Raw genomic sequence first — 18,446 nt, 5'->3', positions numbered from 1 at the left:
AGCAATGGTTTCTATTGACACTTGCACAATATTTCTCTATTAAACAATGTAACATGAGGCCTTTACTATTTTTAGCTTGCAGTAACAAAAATAAACATAGTTATTTAAAAAAAACTTTGTATTTGTAAATCCTACAGAGAAAAATAACTTAGAAACAAAGAACTGCTGATGCTGGTCAAAACACAAAAGGACACAAAGTGCTGGAGCAACTGAGCAGGTCAAGCAGCATCTCGGGAGAAGATGGATAGGTGACGTTTTGGATTGAAATCTTTCTTCTGACTCTGAGTCATAAGAAGTCAGGGTTACTGCAGCACTTTGTGTCCTTTTGGGGAGAAAAATAAGTTTGCTAGTCAGAATCAGAAACTCTTGTGCCACCCTTTCCCCCTATTGACACAATTATTCTTACAACTGATGCTCTACAACATGAGCACTCCTTGCATATAACACCTATCACATTATAGCAGAACTACCTGTGTACTTGCTCACCTTTAAACATGCCCTGTGATATGAATATTTTAAGAATTATTTCAGCTCTTAAGTGGACTTGAATAAAACATGAAATATAATGTTTGGAAGACAGATCTAACCCTGATCTACACTGCTTTCTCACTCAACCTTAACATGAAGTTGTGGTCCTTGACATTATCTTGAAACATAAGAAGAAGACAGGCAGAGAAGTCTAACCAGTACATCAAGCCTATACCCCATTGATGGGCCTCAACATTTTCGATTCCCAGCACACTCTCGTTTCCTTAGCTACTCTAATCTTCCCCATCGCCCAGAAGTGGAAGGGAAATCAATTCATTTGAAGAAAAAGACAACATGCTAAATTCATAATAACATTTTGAAAACTGCGGTTTGAATGGACCTTTCGGGAGGACACCCAGCCAATTTTCCTGTCACATACACACAAGAAGGTTGACCAGTGACAGCTGATCAAAGACTCCATCACTCTTCAATAAGTCAGGTCAACCACCACGGATTAACATTGAAAGAAGTCAATCTCCGGCAATATCACAGTCCTATCCAATAAACAGTTAACATCATGAAATCCCGACAATGGTTTCCCACAGATTGTCCACCTGATGAAACGATGCACAGTAACATTTAAGGAAAGCCACTACTGCAGGACATAGGGACATATGTGAAATTGTTTTCTGAAAAAGACTCAGAGAAAAGTTCTCATCTGGAGATTTAAATGGGGGAAAAAATATTCCAAGGTATTGGATCTAGACACTTCTGCCCCAGGATATATCGTTCACAAAGACTGGGTCTAAAGACATGTAATACTCAAGGAATAGACCCAGGGGCTGATTATTAGCAGGTTTTTGAGCCAGGCACAGGTCTTGTCCAGAGATTGAACCCAGACAATGATGATTCTTAGAAATTGGACAAATTCCAGGGATTTAATCTAAGGAAAGTACAGATGAACCCGTTCGTCTCTGGGAATGAACAATTCCATGGTCATTCGTGGAATTGGACTGATTTCTCCCATGAATTGGGCGCAGGGGTGCGTGTTCCCCGGACTAGACCCAGGGGTTGGCAATACCCTTGGATTTGTACACACGGGCTGGTTATGCCCTGCGATTTGGATTCAGGGGTCGCTTGTTCCCAGGGTTGGTGCCTATGGAGCGGTTGTTCCCAGGGTTTGTACTCAGGGAGCGGTTGTTCCCAGGGTTTGTGCCCATAGAGCGGTTGTTCCAGGGTTTGTACTCAGGGGTCGGTTGTTCCAGGGTTTGTACTCAGGGGTCGGTTGTTCCCAGGGTTTGTGCCCAAGGCTTTGGATCAAGGGGGCAGGGGCCGGCTATTCCCTGGGATCAGAGGGGTCGGGCAGTGCTTGGCAACAGGTTTCTGCTGCTCTTATCATCGGCTGCACCTCCAGCTCAGCTCCCGGAGATACTCCACTCGAGGCTGAGGCGGGCGTGTGGCCTGCCCGGCATCGGCTGCAGTGCAGGGGTCCCGGCCGCGCCTCCTCTCCCGCTGCCCCGACCCCGGCCTCACCCTCACCTTGCTGCGGATCTGGCCCGAGGTCGACACCTTGCGGATCAGTTTCTGCGCGGATTCGTGCTCGGCTTCGCTGTCGGACGACTCGTCTCCCACCGTACTCCCGCTGGCGAGCCGCTCCCGAGCCCCCAACTCGCACACAGACCCGGCGGCCTGAGCTTCCCGAGCCGCCATCATTACCGCAGCAACCGGGCCTCGGCTGAACGCAGTCGCCAGGGGGCGCGCCGGAGCCTGCGGTACCTCGACCCACCGACGGGGGGAGCGCCGGAGCCTGCGGTACCAGGACTCGCCGACGGGGGGGAGCGCCGGAGCCTGCGGTACCTCGACCCGCCGCCAGGAGGAGCGCTGCAAACCCACAGCAACCCGACCCGCCGCCAGGGTAGCGTGACTCGCCCTCAAAGGAGATGAGCTCCTGCGGTATAAAGTCTTAACCCCCCCGCCGGGTAATAACGGGGTGACTCTCAGACGACTAGCACAGGGCGATCCAGGCACCGGACATTGCGAGTCAAGTTCAATGCCAATTGTAAGTGAGGGTATTCAGAAGATATACAATTCTTTATATTAGTTATTTATTTGGTTTCTAAATGAAGTGAATTTAAGATTAACCAAAGAATCAGTCCACACTCTAACCAGGCAGTCTAGTGCGCAACAGCAAGTGAATATTAATTTGAATGAACAAAACTTTGCATTCACTCAGTTTTACTGCAAACATTTTCCAAGTTGTTTACAGCTTGGGGGAAAAAAACCCATAATGTGGTATATTATAGCAACACGAGATATCGCAGATGCTGGAATCTTGCTCAAAAAAAAGTGGCAGAGGAATTCTTTACAACTTCTTTGTTCATTCTTGTCCACCCCCTTCCCAGACACTTTCCCCCTGGAACCACGGGAGATGCAACATGTGTACCTGTATCTCTCACTTCAATCCAGAGTCACCGGCAGCTCTTCCAGGTGAGATGTGCTTCCCTTGCAACCTTGTCTATTGCATTCAGTGCTCCTGTTGTGGCCTCCTTTACAGCAGCAAGACAAAGTGTAGATGGGGGGGGGGGTGGACACTGCTTCTCCATATACATGCTGTCTGCGAAGGCTGGAGCTCCCAGTCGCAAACCCTTTTAACTCTTCCCAGACTTTCAGTGCTTGGCCTCCTCCATTGCCAGAGTGAATCCACTTGGAAATTGGAAGAACAGCACCTCGTATTCCACTTGGGTAGGTGAGAACCCATCAATTTGAACTTTGAATTCTCCTATTTAAGGTAATACTCTCTTTTTGCCCCATACCTACCCCACTCCATACCCATTTCACCCACTCTTTGCTCCTTCTTCCCTTATACTCATTTCCGATCCCCAAATCCCACATTTCCTTTTAACCCCTCTCCCATTCCCTTTCACACATATCCCTTCCTTCGATTTCATGTTTCACACCTTATCAATACCTTCGTCTCCTTTTCACCTCTCACATGTATCTACCTATCACTTTCAAGGCTTTGCTCCATCACCATTTTTTCTTCCCTCTACTCCCAGTCTGATGGATATTGACCTGAAGCATCATCTGTCCCTCCACAGATGCTGCCTGACCAACGTGATAAATCATTTTCCAAAATAAAATTATCCCGACAGAACGCATGCATTGCCATGAAGGTCAGTTTATATCCATTATTTTATTTGCTTACAAATGAACAAGACGAGTTGTTGGCAAGTTAACAACAAGCAATACAAAAGCACGGATAACATCAATATTCCTAAATGTAGGAAATATCAGTATGATCAACTCAAGGTAGACATACACAGCAAGCACCACACAGCCAATATCTGCTTTTTTCCCCAAACCCTCAGCATCAAAAGTATGACTTCTGGATTGTACAATCTCAGTACTTTTACAGGTCAACATTAAGTATCCATGGTCTTCACAGACAGCATGTCACGTTCCCTTTGACATTCTTTCATGCTACTTTAACAAGCCATGTTTCTAAAACGCTAATGTCTGCCTCGCCTTCATCTCCTTTGTTCCCTCTCACACTGCACTCTGCAAACTCGATCTTCATCGGTCCCTGGGAAAAGTCATATTCTTTGCCCTTCCGTCCTAAGGGTACCGAGCCAGCAATGCCAGATCCATCCAAGGCCTTGGGTGCACCAGAGCGAATTGTCCGCAGAGTGTTTCTGTGAGAGAAAAAAAAAATGTTCTGAATATTATAATAAAAATTGATGGCCAATAAAAAGGCTAAGCAAACATTAGTTCATTTAACCCTCCTCACAGGACAGCTGTGAACCAACTAAGCACAAATATTGGACATCAGACTTCTACAGATCGTCCTCAATTGTGTTAAGTTAAACATTATATAATTTTTAAGAATTTCAGAAAACAACAATTTTGCATTTGATTGAAAGGTTGAGCATATGCCGAGTCACACTACAGTAAAACTTGTTCATTCCTTCAGCAAGAGGCAAAGTTGAAGATAATGTATGTTGATGCTTCTATTTAATAACACAGGCAAAATGTAGCCCAATTATAAAGAGGAACTCGATAGGAAAAATAAATTATAAAAACTATTAGGATTGAAGGCAGACAAGTCACCAGTACCCAATGGTCTGCATCCAGGTAACTGCAGATAGTAAATCCATGAAATTACATTAATCAAAAATCCAAGGGCGAGGGTGGTATCAACAGATTGGCCATCTCTATACACAATGCCCTTGTTCACAAAGTGAGGGTTGCAAAAATAGCAAGAAACTGCAACTTTAAGTTATGTTGCCGAGATCTATAATAAGAAAGAAATAACTAGTCATTGAGAGTTTAATCCAATTAAACCTAGTCAACATGGTTTACGGCTTGAGTGTCCTGCCCTCTGTGTTTTCTTGTGCTTTTACGTATTCTTATTGAATGCATTTCACTTGTTCTGTATAACATCAAATGCAAATCACTTAAAGTTATATGGAACGGGTGACATGTTTTCACCATACAAACATTATTCACAGCCTAGATATAGAAAACAACTTAGATACCAACTTCAGAAGTATAATTAAAATACAGCATATAAAATTAGATGATGAAATATATATCTTCTGGAACCTAAGCTAGCGATGTAAACAGAAAAGCAAGTCCCAGGGGAACGCCACAATTGTATTCAACTGGACCCGTTATTATAGACAATAGGTGCAGGAGTAGGCCATTCAATGTGATCATGGCTGATCATCCCCGATCAGTACCCTGTTCCTGCCTTCTCCCCATATTCCATGACTCCGCTATTTTTAAGAGCCCAATCTAGCTCTCTTGAAAGCATCCAGAGAACCTGCTTCCACCGCCCTCTGAGGCAGAGAATTCCACAGACTCACCACTGTGAGAAAATCACTCCCTACACACCAGGGCCAATTTACAGAGCCCTTATTACTCCTTATTCTTAAACTGTGGCCCCTGGTTCTGGACTCCCCCAACATCGGGAACATGTTTCCTGCCTCTAGCGTGTCCAAACCATTAACAATCTTATATGTTTCAATGAGATACCCTCTCATCCTTCTAAACTCCAGAGTGTACAAGCCCAGCTGCTCCATTCTCTCAGCGTATGACAGTCCCACCATCCCGGGTATTAACCTTGTAAACCTACGCTGCACTCCTTCAACAGCAAGAATGTGCTTCCTCAAATTAGGGGACCAAAACTGCACACAATACTCCAGGTGTGGTCTCACTAGGGCTCTGTACAACTGCAGAAGGTCCTCTTTGCTCCTATATTCGATTCCTCTTGTTACAAAGGCTAACATACCATTCGCTTTCTTCACTGCCTGCAGTACCTGCATGCTTACTTTCATAGACTGTAATTAATTCTATAAATCTGATAATATTTGTAGCATAGCAGTACACTGAATATGTAGTACCTTCAGAACTCTGAAATCACACATGGTCTTTTACCGTTTTTTATTCCAACATCGCGCCTGCGAGAAGACAATACTTACAGCTCCTTTTCCAGTTGGTGTTGAATTAATTTTGCAGATTTGGCCATAGTCACATCTGGAATTCAATAGAAGGACAAAATTTAAATTTTAATTCTACTGGTTTACAAGAATGATCCGAGGAATGAGTTGGTTAACATGAGCGTTTGACGGCATTGAGCCTATATTCGCTTGAGTTAAGAAGAATGAGGGGGGGACCTCATTGAAACGTACAGAATAATGAAAGGATTGGAAAGAATGCATGTGGAAAGGATGTTTCCACTAATGGGAGAATCTAGGACTATAGGTTATAGCCTCAGAATAAAAGGACATTATTTTATGAAGGAGATGAGGAATTTCTTTAGTCAGAAGATGGTGAATCTGTGGAACTTTATGCCCAGATGGCTGCGGAGGCAAAGTCAGTTGATATATTTAAGGCAGAGATAGATAGATTTTTGATTAGTACGGGTGTCAGAGGTTATGGGGAAAAGGCAGGAGAATGGGGTTAGGAGGGAGAGACAGGTCAGCCATGATTGAATGGTGGACGGGCCGAATGGCCTAATTCTACCCCCATCTCCTATGATCCTATGAGTGTACAAGGAAATCCATTGGTGCATGAACCACAAGACAATATTCCATCTTTCTCCTGATTGAATGTGCAAATGTACCAGAACATGTTACAATTGACAGCAGTTACTTAAAAGGGTTCTACATACACGCCATTTGCTGGTTTGGGATTTTGATGAAAATTACTTAAAACATTGACATAGTAACTGCTAGGAATTGCAGTTGCAATTGCTTGCAATTTAAGATCATATACCCAGAATTCTACCCAATGGATCGCTATCCCTGCCACTCAAATTTCAGTGACCCGCAGAACAAAGATACAAGAGGAGCTCCTCTAGTATCTTTGCCGCAGGGTGCCTCTGATGTGCTGAGCCACCGACTATTATTTGTCCATTCCATTGGGATTCAAGATCCCAATCACGCTGGGATTCTCCAGTATCACTGCGGGCATCCGTTTTCCCCATCCATCTCAGTGGGAACAGCAACGGAGCTGCAATCCCATTTATCTGAATAGGGATTTCAGATCCCATAGTGGCGAAGCAGGTGGAACTGCTGCCTCACAGCACCAGAGAACAGGGTTTGATCCTGACCTCAGGTACTGTCTGTGTGGGAGTTAGCATGTTCGCCCTGTGATCGCGCATGTTTCCTCTAAGTGATCTTTCTCACACATACTAAAAATGGGCTACTTTGTAGGTTCATTGTAAATTGCCCCCAATGTGAGAAAGTGGGTTAACAGAACTGGTAATCGATGGTCCGCACAGACTTGATGGGCTGAAGGGCCTAATTTCATGCTGAGTCACTAAACAAAACCACACCAGATTAAATGGGACAAAACATGGAAAGCTAACGGCTATTTTAATTACCATCATTTTAATACTTTAAAACGTTAATTACTGAAAGAACTCCATGTCATTTTGAAGACTACTGAAAAGCAGAGACACACTCCCATTGCTCCAATCAATGTGTGGTGGATTTGTCAGGTGGGAGCCCTCCTGATCCAGAAGGCAATGCCAAGGCCTCAATGCCAGTTGCCCGACACCTCCAGTGGTTATCTTGTCAGCCCTCAGCATCCAACACAAGTAAGTGTCAATGGTATGGGATCACAGGTAGATAATTCTGCTTGATTCACCTTGCAACATCCATGTTGACATTATTTGGCTAGTCAGGTTTCAATTTTTAATATGTTCCAAATGGAAGATACAAGATGCATTTCAGATTTAACGATACCTTGCAGGCTGAACCTTCATGTAAGTATAGAATTACCTTTGCAGTCCTACTGACGGGTTGGGATTCAAGACCTCCCAACCACAAAACTAGTGCAGAAAGCAACGTTCACATCTGAAGCACTGACAAGTTGTAAGTGAAGAAAGCATTTTAGGGAACATTCAGAATGGAATCTTTTGAATAGGACAAATATCAACTCACCTTGCTTGTTACAAGCTATTAGAAATGGAGGTGCATTCTTCACAAGCACTGCATCAGTTAGCAACATGTAGAGGAATTCAGCAACATCCTTCACTTCTTTTTGAAACGACACGCTGTCCACTACAAAGACAATAGCTCTGTGTGAAAAGAACACTGAATTATGCCCACACTCACTCATTCTCAGCAGTTTAGGCTCTTTTCCAAATGGTAGAATCCTACTTTATTTTTGCCGTTCTTCGGCTACTTACATATTTAATACCAGAAATAAATAGTAGGAATCAAATTAAATTCTATGCTTTCATTCACAAATAACACAGCACAAAAGATAAATCAAGTGGCTCACTAATGCCTCCAAACAATATTTCTAATGCTTCAAGTAAAATGGTCAATGATCAATCAACATATCAATCAGCTTACATACCAATATTTTAGTTAAGTAATGTCTTGAAACCAATGCAAACTTGCATTGGAAACATTGATTAAAGAAAAATGGACGGGACCGGTATTGACTGCAATTTGGCAAACCTTCAACACCAACTATATCATTGACCAATGCAAGGGCTCATGGAAGTTTTTTTTTTGGAGTTGCTAAGTTTGAGGGGGTGGAGGTAGGGATATGGGAATCTCAAACAGAATTCAGGAAGGAATAGAGGTAGGAAGTGGAACCAAAAGTAACCAAAATAGAGTCAGCAGGAACAAGGGCAAGTAGCAAGCAGGGTCATGGTAATATTGAAATGGCAAAGTGAAAGGTGCTATATCCAAATGCTCAAAGTCTTTGCAACATAATCCAGAACTGCCAAGTTTTGTCAGAATATTTCAGTATTAAAGTACCTGAAAATTAGTATTTTGCTGAGGAAATCAGTATTTTTGCACAGTGCCATTTTACTGGAAAAAATGCTGTTTTTTCATGTGCGGTCATACCCATGTAAGAGTACAAGAATGCATAACTTTGCTACCAATTGACGTCTTCTACGCACCTTACTTGACAGTGCATTCACTGCCATTTCTTTACAAAACTGGATAGACTCGGCTTGTACACGCTAGAATTTAGAAGATTGAGGGGGATCTTATAGAAACTTACAAAATTCTTAAGTGGTTGGACAGGCTAGATGCAGGAAGATTATTCCCGATGTTGGGGAAGTCCAGAACAAGGGGTCACAGTTTAAGGATAAGAGGGAAGACTTTTAGGACCGAGATGAGAAAAACATTTTTCACACAGAGAGTGGTGAATCTGTGGAATTCTCTGTCACAGAAGGTAGTTGAGGCCAGTTCATTTACTAGATTTAAGAGGGAGTTTGATGTGGCCCTTGTGGCTAAAGGGATCAGGGGGTATGGAGAGAGGGCAGGTATGGGATACTGAGTTGGATGATCAGCCATGATCATATTGAATGGCGGTGCAGACTCGAAGGGCCGAATGGCCTACTCCTGCACCTATTTTATAAGTTTCTGTTTCTTTGTATACTGCTGTTTGAATGGCTGCTTCCTGCTTTTAGCACCAGTTGATGATGTAGAAGCCATTTTGGAAGCCTCCCTCTCTCGCTCCTTCTCTATCCCTTCCCCTCTCTCCCCCTCCCTCCCACTCTCTTCCCTTCCTTTTTTTCTCCCTCCCTCTCCCCTCTTCACCCTCTCCCCCTTGAGCCCAACTACTGTTCTGTAAAATCAAAGCCAATCCCAATGTTACTGCAATGCCGCTGGTAACCTTTCACCACTAGGCTCATCTAGAATTCTACCACTGCCTGAAAAATAATCAAAGGCTCATCTTCTATTGAGAAAGAACTCCAAAGACTCATTATTATACGATAATTTTCCCGAGGTCTGTGACCCATAGCGCTATGTATAAAGCCCCTAGCGTTATGTGTAAAGCCCATAGCGCTCCAGCTGGTAACGCTACATTTAGAACCCATAGTGCTGCAGCCAACAGCTCTTTGTTTAAATTCCCACTCGTTAAACTGACAGCACTCTGTTTAAACCTGGAGCGGGATAGGCAGTGAAGTGCTGAACTGAACTCTCGTCGGTGAGAGTACTTGTGATTATCTGAAGAAGGGTCTCGACCCGAAACATCACGCATTCCTTCTCTCCAGAGTCGCTGCCTGTCCCGCTGACTTACTCCAGCTTTTTGTGTCTATCTTTAATTTCAGAGTTAAATAAAAAACACAGAGTGCCGGAGGAACTCAGCGGGCTAGGCGACATCTGTGGAGGGAATGGATTAGGAGTTGTTTCGGGCCAGGTTCTTCTTCTATAGGAAGGAACTGAAGATGCAGTTTTCTTTGCAAAACGACAAATGATTTCAGGAATGCCAAGGTAAGAGGGTTAGAGAGAGGGAGTGAGAGAGATGGGGAGTGGGAGGGAGAGAGCAAAAGAGAGACAGCGAGAGAAGGAGAGGGGAGGGAAAGAGAGAGGGGACAGAGGGAGAGAGAGAGAGAGAGAGAGAGAGAGAGAGAGAGAGAGTTTCCAGCCTCTTAACCCCAAGCACCGTGGTAGATTAACACTTACAAAAATCATCCAGATCTTGAAATTTAAAATACTAATAGATTTAATCTGCTATAATTTCTAGAGGTACAGTATGACTTTTTATATCCTTGCGTTTATTAAGCAGCAAGATCTTAAGTCAATTTCACCAGGTTATTACTTTTCCATTGGCGAGTGGTATGTTAATGAAACAGGAAGTCGGGCCAATCTCAGTTGTTCCCACCTGCCCACAGAACCTCGGCCGGTACAGCGGTGACTCGTTGTTAGATTATCTATGGTCAGATTTTTAAAAAATCCGTATTTAACAACGCAAATTCGTACATCAGTATTCTTAACGCATTTCCGTACAAAATACAGAAAATTCGTACTACTTGGCAGCTCTGATAATCATTCAACTAATGTAAAAGATGCAAGAGAATAAGCTTGATCTAATTGTCACATACATATTTACAGGGGGGCCAAAGCTGTGACATTCAAAGATGTGACATTTTGGAAGCACAAGAAAATTAAAAACAAAGGTGGGTTAGCAATATAAATAAGAGATAAGATTAGTACAATGGTGAGAAACTATCTTCAGGTGGCACAAAATGTAGAATTAGATTCTGTTTGGGGTTACCCAAGAAATGGCAAAAGGCCAAAAGCAATGGTGGGAGTTCTTTATCGTTCACCTAACAGTTATAATATTAGGCCTGACAGAAATTATGAAATTAGAGTTGATCCTATTCTTATCCAAAAATCCCAAGTAGTCTACATTCCATATCCCTACCTCCACGCCCTCAAAGCTAGCAACTCCCAAAGAACCTTTCATGTGCCCTTGCAGTGTAAAATAATATAGTTGGTGCCAAAGACAGAATACTGCACCAATTGAACAACAATAATGCTCATCAGCAGACAATTCTCTAAACCCGGTCTTCTTGTGAACTGTTGGTCCATGAAGTTAATCTGCTCTCACGCAAACCATACACTGCGCTCGAGAGGTCGCAAATGCTAGATCTAAATTCACATTGAAGAAACAGAAAGCTAATGGTGGCATACAATGTTTCACCTGGCATCGTTCTTGTGTTTCTCCAAATATTGATGACGCAGACTCTCGTGACCAGGAAGATCGTGTAAAGTAACGGCAGGGGCCTGTGAAAAGAGCCAGAAATTCAGCAGTTTCCTCAGTCCCTCGAGGAACTAGTTAGTTTGCTACCTTAACTAATCTTGAAATACATAATGTTCAAAATCAGTTGGGTTAGATTGCAAATTTTTTTAAACCTAATTAGTAATACATTAGTAATACAATTTTGCAAAAATTGCAAGAAATATCACATGATGGGCAATGTTTCTGGAGAAAGAAGTAGAATGCAAGCCGATGAGATTTTACCAGAACTGGGAAAAGTTCAGGATAATCGAGTGTTAAGGTGTAGAGATGAGACAGAGAAAGATTAATAGATAAGATCCGTTACCTTCTGAAATCGTAAGACAATAAGGATTATAATAGAATGTAATGAAGCAAAAGATTGGTCTTGAAGAACTACAAATAGGAAGTCATTATCTGAAACACCAAAGGAAAAATACTAAAAGATCCTAGTAATAATGTAATAGCCGTTGGACATTATGAACAGGAAATTAAGGATTTTTAATGGAAAGGACACGCACATCCTTGCTTCTGTGGAAAGAGCATTTGGAGAACATGCTGGTGGAAAGAAAGCATGTAAAAGAATATGTGCTGCATCATCTGCAGTTGAATAGGATGGTGCTATATAAGGGATGTAGGTATCAGCGAAGATATAAGAAAGGGTGGTGTTGGCATTAGTAAAGATAGGTGGAAATTATGAAGAACAGAACAGTGGAAATGTTCCAAATTTTTATGGCTGTCTCGTACCATTGTAAATATATACATTGGGAATATAGATTTGACTAACATTATTTAAAGTATATTACAAAGTCTATGCAATCTAAGGAAGGTTTATAAATAGTCATTCATGTACTCCATTGGACATTGAAAATATCCTACTGATTTGTCCACACACACGAAACCCACAGCGCACTGAGAGATAAATGCTCTAAAAATTAGGACCTTGAAACGTCCAATTTTAGCAATAATTGAAGGAACTAGAATCGGCAGCTTTCGGATGAGATGTTAAAACAGATTCATACCCTCCAATTCTAGGTAAATATTAATGAACCTACTGTGTTGCATGGATAAGGAAAATTAGCCTTTCCTCTGCTTATAATCCTCCCAGAACAAGGGAATAAAATGACCTTTATCACATTTGTTGGAATCTTAAAGTGTGTGAAATGGCTGGTGTTTTGACTACTTATGAAGTGACATAATTGAGCGATTAATGACTGCAAAGCATCGCAAGAGACAAGACACGCATCAGAAAAATGTAAGCTTTTCTTTGACAACACACTCAAAATCCATAAAAGATTTACACATTCCCTTTTGAACTTAGAAATGAAAATGTGCAATAAATTAAACACAATTTTTGAAATAATTATGGTTGAGTAAAAAATATATTATAGTGTTAATTTTATTCAAATGAGAAACATTCTTTACAATCATTCCTTTCTGTCCACTATTCAGCCAAAATTTCACCGAATACCACCGGGTGGTGCCAGCAATGGTTGCCTCGCCAACAGTCTGTCTGTCCCTTCCTTCTCTGTTGTTTAGTATGTGTTAAATGTTTGTTTTAATATTCTTTAGCTTGTTTTATGGGGAATTGGGGAAAACGTTTTAAAAATCTCTTACCTCAACAGAGATGCGATTTTTTCCCGTATCGTATCTCCGTCCGCACTGCTGCTTAACATCGAGGAGTTGGCAGCCTTTGCTGGAGACCGACTTCGGGAGCTCCAACCGTGGGAGCCTGCGGGACTTACCATCGTGGAACTCCCGATCCCTTTGCCAGGGATCGACCTTGGAGCTCCAACCGCAGGAGCCTGCGGACTTCAATATCGTGGAGCTCGCAGTCTCTGGTTAGAGACTGACTTCGGGAGCTCCAAGCCGCTGGAACTTCGACCACCCCGACTCGGGAGCTTCGATCGCCCCGACGGATGGTTCGACTAGCCGAACCACGGGAGAAAAATGAGGGAAGAAGATTAGACTTTATTGCCTTCCATCAGTGAGGAATCTGCTGCGATGGATATTTATGTTAACAATACAATACAATACAATACAAATTTATTGTCATTTGAGCCCCAGTGAGACTCAAACGAAATTTTGTTTCCACAGCCATACAAACAAAAACAATGTCCTACAGACATACACACAATTAAGTTCACACAAACATCCATCACAGTGAACCCACTGTGATGGAAGGCAAAAGTCTTTTCTCTCCCCTGCTCTCCATGTCTCTCCCGATGTCCAAGCCCCAGGCGGGCGATGATAAGTCCCACGGCCATTTTAGGCCGTGCCGGGCGATTTACGGCCCCGCTCCCGGTCTAGAAGTCTCGAAGTTGGAGCCCCCGGCGGGCGCTGTAATGTCCCACGGACACGAAGCCGTGACGGGTGATGTACTTCCCCGCTCCGGGTCGATCCAAACCCCGCGACACGGGCTGGAGAAGTCGCGTTGCGGGGGCTCCGGGAAGCGGTCTCTCTCTCCCCCCGGACCCACGAGCTCCCGATGTCCCAGTCCACCGGACCTGCGGCTGCGTTGCTGGAGCCTCCGAGCCCCAGGAGTCGAGTCGCAGCAGCGAGTCACCACCGCTCCCCACGTTCCGCGGCCGGCCAGCCCCACGATGGTGAGTAGTCCGCACCTCCGCAGTCTCCCGAGCCCCCGGGTCGTTCAGGTTGGAGGCCGCTCCACGGTGCTAGGCCCCAACGACAACGGAGACCCGACAGGGAAAAGGTCGGGTCTCCCGGACAGGGAAGAGATTTTAAACGGTTTCCCCCTCCCCCCCCCGCCCCCCACATATACACATTTAAAAACCAGTATTTAAAAAACACCAAACACTACATTTAACTAGACAAAAAATAAAAAAAAGACAGACAGGCTGTAGGAGCCGTTGCAACGAGTCGCGCCGCCACCAGGATAACTTATGTAGTTGTGTGTTTTGTTGCTTTTTTAAATTAAATATGGCTGTATGGTAATACAAATATCATTGTACCTTAATTGGTACACGTGACAATAAAATACCTTTGAAACCGTTGAAATATGCCCAGTGTGTATTACAGGGAAGAATGGTACCATATTCTATGTTTCCCTCTTATTTTGGAATCAGGCATGGTTTAGGATGCCATCATGATGGCAAGTAGAGTACTACAACATATGCAGGTAAATCAGTATTACATACCTACCTTGTCACCTTTAACTTTGTACAATGCAGAGTTACTGGTGATAGATGTATGTGTCATTTTAAACTTCCCTGACAGTAGCTGCAATCAGAAACAAGTATATTAGAGGTTGGATGGTCATTTTTTGTTTATGTAAAAAGGTTAGACTTTTTGTACTATATGCATCTGTTAAACATATTCCAAACATTTTCATTAATAATTATACTGGACATTATAGTAGTGAGTTAACAGTCTGCCATTTACTCTGATGATGAGCCAATATACTACTGAAAAAATAACTAAAATACCAAAATATAAACATTATACAGTACAAAACCTACTTTGTGTGAATATCAAAAAATAAAGCCACAGATGATGGGAATATAATGTAACACTGGAATTTCCCCCAAATAATCAGCATCAAACCCAGAGGCATGAATTTCATTCCTCTAACTTCAAGTAACTCTTGTTTTCCCTCTCTCCTTTCGTCCTCCATCCTAGTTCTCCGACTAGTTTCACTGTCCTCCTGATTAAATTTTACAGTTTACATGCCTCATTGTCACCTTCCCTCAGTAAACAATGAACCATTCTACATTTTCTTTGAGCATTGTCCCCTTCGATCTGTCGATTTCACACTTTACCCTTCCATATCTCGATGTCTCCCTCTCCCCTGTCTGAAGGTCTCGACCCGAAACGCCATCTATTCCAGAGATGCTATCTGTCCCGCAAAGTTACTCCATCATTTTGTTTCTATCTTCGGTGTATACCAGCATTTGCAATTCCTTCCTACACCCTAAATGTAGGCTTCCCTCAAGATTTAAATATTGTTTTAAGCAAATGTTTACAAACTATACTCAGGGATGCCATATTCAATAGAAATCCATACTGATCCAATACAATTAATTTTCAACCAATAATACTGCACATTAGAGGCTAAAGCACGACTGTCCTTATCAAATAGAATCACTCGTGAAGAAAATAAACAATCTATGCAAAATTAACCTAAATGACAGTGTACTATCCACTCCCCCCCCCCCCCCCCCCCCCCAAAGTTGTTAGGAAATGCATGATTAGGAAAATTATGATAATCTCAATTAGGAAAGGTACTTCATCAAGAAAGCAATGCATCAGGCACAATTTTCTCGTAGATTCTGAGACTTACCCTGCAGCATAGGAGAGTCTTCCCGGAATCACACAAACCAGTCAGAAGCACTGCTCTGCGACTACTCTTTCTGCTCCGTAGCAGAATGAAAATAACTGCAACAAAAGCATAAATATAGATCAATAATCTTAACTTGAACATATCTGATTTTTGACATCTATCCTGCAGCTTCTAATCCCAAGACTAGTACTGTTTTGTTATTCTTTAGCTGCTGATATTTAAAGCTCTATTTAGCTCCATTTGCTTCCTATGGCTTTATCAATCTTTGGCTGGAAGGAAAACAATTTTCTATCCCACCACAGCTGAGCACATTTATTTCATCGTGCAAGATCCACACTTTGCCAAGTGGCATATCATCCTAGCTACATGAAGGTTTACTGCTCTGTGTAAATACAGCAAAGATCATAAGTGTTCGGAGTAGAATTAGGTCATTAGGCCCATCAAGTCAACTCCATCATTCAATCATGGCTAATCTATCTCTCCCTCCTAACACCATTCTCCTGCCTTCTCCCTATAACTTCTGACACCAGTACTTATCAAGAAAATGTGTCACTTCTGTGTGAAATACTGACCAGAATACCAGAAAAACTACCAGTTTCTTTACATATATCTGTCAATGGCCTGGCAGTTAGCACATGTGCATTACTTCAGACACAGAAACACACTGGTGCACCAATGTGGCTGTGTTACCACGTCTTTTAGATGAGGCTGATCTTTGTCCTCTCAGGTGGATGCGTAATATTCCATTCCACCTGCTGAACTGGGAGTAAATAATTGTTGCCGGGGTTTATCCCCCAATGAACAATTAAACTCATCAGATATTTTATAAGTATTTATTGAACATTGACACGCTTTCATATTGCAATGACACTCTGTTGGATGCAACTATCTTTAGGTTATCTTAAAGTCATACAAAATGTTTACCTTCTGCAAGACTTTCTTTTCCCAGGATTTTTAAGTCACCTAAATAAACGGGATCAGTTTAACAATTTTGACAGTTGCTCCTCTAATAATTTAGTAGTTAATTCAAATTAAGGTGCAACACCAGATTGGAGCAGCAGCAGCAGCTAAAACACACTCCAAAATAAAGAGAGTTTGAAGAAACATCACCCATTCCTTCTCTCCAGAGATGTTGCCTTTCCCACTGAGTTTCTCTAGCATTTTGTGACCATCTTCGATTTACACCAGCAGTTCTTTCCTAGACAATATTACAAATAGTTCTCACTGTCATATTATTTTACAGCGGAGCTCATCTACAGGATAACTGGGAAACAGTCCAGCCTTCATCACCTCCACTGAGTGAAGCTTGCGTAGGTGTCTACTTGATAGTCAAGCCCCGTGTCATTGTCACCTCATTCACCGAAACACCTAATACTATGGACCTTATGTCAATTTCTACATCCAACCCTGTAGTCATACGATATGCATTCTGCCCTCATTTCTGGCCAGGCAAGCGTGTAATTCTGAAACGTGGAAAACTTATCACAGGCGTCAACAAATCTAACATCCATACCCACGTGAGAATTCCTAGCCTGAGACAGAACAAATTACTGGACGGGGTGGCCCAGTGTTCAAGCAAAGAGTGTCAAGTAAGGATGGGCACGTTGTCTCCAACCCCGACCGCCACACCTGCAACAGCCGGCGGATCCCACACTGGCCTCATCGATAACAGCAAATCCCCAAACACTAGTGGACTCGGAGGAGCAGCTTAATGAAGTTCACACATGGCTGTGACGGGCGGGGGCGGGTCAGGACCCGGCTCCAGGTGCAGCCTGAGCGACACGTCGGCAGCACGGAGAGCGGCTTCGTCCACCCGGATCCGGCCGCCAGCGCCGCTTTCCCAGCCTCACCTATGGTGAGCAGCACCGCCACTACGGCCACGCCGATCCCGAGCGCGCTCGGCTCCTGATACTCCTTCAGCTCCTCCCAGAGTGATTCCATGTACAGCTGCACCGAAGCGCCCGCCATCTTCCCGCTCGCTCCCGCCGGATCTTTGCTCGCAGGAGCGCGGCACGCCGGGAAGTATACTGGCCCGCGCGGCACGCCGGGAAGTGTACTGGCCCGCGCGGCACGCCGGGAAGTGTACTGGCCCGCGCGGCACGCCGGGAAGTGTACTGGCCCGCACGGCACGCCGGGAAGTGTACTGTGTTCAAAAAGGAACTGCAGATGCTGGAATATCGAGGTACACAAAATTGCTGGGGAAACTCAGCGGGTGCAGCAGCATCTATGGAGCGAGGGAAATAGGCGACGTTTCGGGCCGAAACCCTTCTTCAGACTGATGGGGGGTGGAGGGGGGGAGAAGGAAGGAAAAGGGGAGGAGGAGGAGGAGCCCGAGGGCGGGCGGATGGGAGGGTGGGAGGAGACAGCTAGAGGGTTAAGGAAGGGGAGGAGACAGCAAGGGCTAGCAAAATTGGGAGAATTCAATGTTAATGCCATCCGGACGCAAGGTCCCCAGACGGAATATGAGGTGCTGTTCCTCCAATTTCCGCTGTTGCTCACTCTGGCAATGGAGGAGACCCAGGACAGAGAGGTCGGATTGGGAATGGGAGGGGGAGTTGAAGTGCTGAGCCACCGGGAGTTCAGGTAGGTTATTGCGGACTGAGCGGAGGTGTTCGGCGAAACGATCGCCCAACCTCCGCTT

The 18,446-nt window shown here is 43.7% G+C and overlaps 2 protein-coding genes across 5 annotated transcripts in view; both read right to left on the bottom strand.

Annotated features, from left to right (window-relative positions):
• Positions 1–2,196, bottom strand: part of dgkd (diacylglycerol kinase delta) — a 126,255-nt gene extending 124,059 nt beyond the window's left edge. For all 3 annotated transcript variants that reach the window (XM_033031423.1, XM_033031425.1, XM_033031424.1), the window contains exon 1: positions 2,008–2,196. In XM_033031423.1, coding sequence (XP_032887314.1) covers positions 2,008–2,181 — 174 coding nt within the window. In that variant the 5' untranslated portion in view covers positions 2,182–2,196. The remainder of the gene's footprint in view (positions 1–2,007) is intronic.
• A 1,446-nt stretch (positions 2,197–3,642) lies between these two features.
• Positions 3,643–17,819, bottom strand: srprb (SRP receptor subunit beta). 2 transcript variants are annotated; one of them, XM_033031428.1, is made up of 7 exons: positions 17,656–17,819; positions 15,806–15,900; positions 14,668–14,745; positions 11,431–11,513; positions 7,917–8,053; positions 5,949–6,003; positions 3,643–4,160 (listed from the first exon to the last, which is right to left on the bottom strand). In XM_033031428.1, exons 1-7 carry the CDS (start codon positions 17,771–17,773, stop codon positions 3,944–3,946), a joined length of 783 nt encoding a protein of 260 aa, XP_032887319.1. In that variant the 5' UTR covers positions 17,774–17,819; the 3' UTR covers positions 3,643–3,943. The 2 variants fall into 2 exon arrangements, with proteins under 2 accessions (XP_032887319.1, XP_032887320.1); XM_033031429.1 differs by lacking the exon at positions 17,656–17,819 and adding an exon at positions 17,435–17,522.
• Positions 17,820–18,446: the final 627 nt, after the last annotated feature.

The sequence above is a fragment of the Amblyraja radiata genome, chromosome 13 (assembly GCF_010909765.2).
Source record: "Amblyraja radiata isolate CabotCenter1 chromosome 13, sAmbRad1.1.pri, whole genome shotgun sequence".
Lineage (NCBI taxonomy): Eukaryota > Metazoa > Chordata > Chondrichthyes > Rajiformes > Rajidae > Amblyraja > Amblyraja radiata.
Note: the sequence above shows the minus strand (reverse complement) of the source record. Positions and strands in the feature narration are given on the sequence as shown.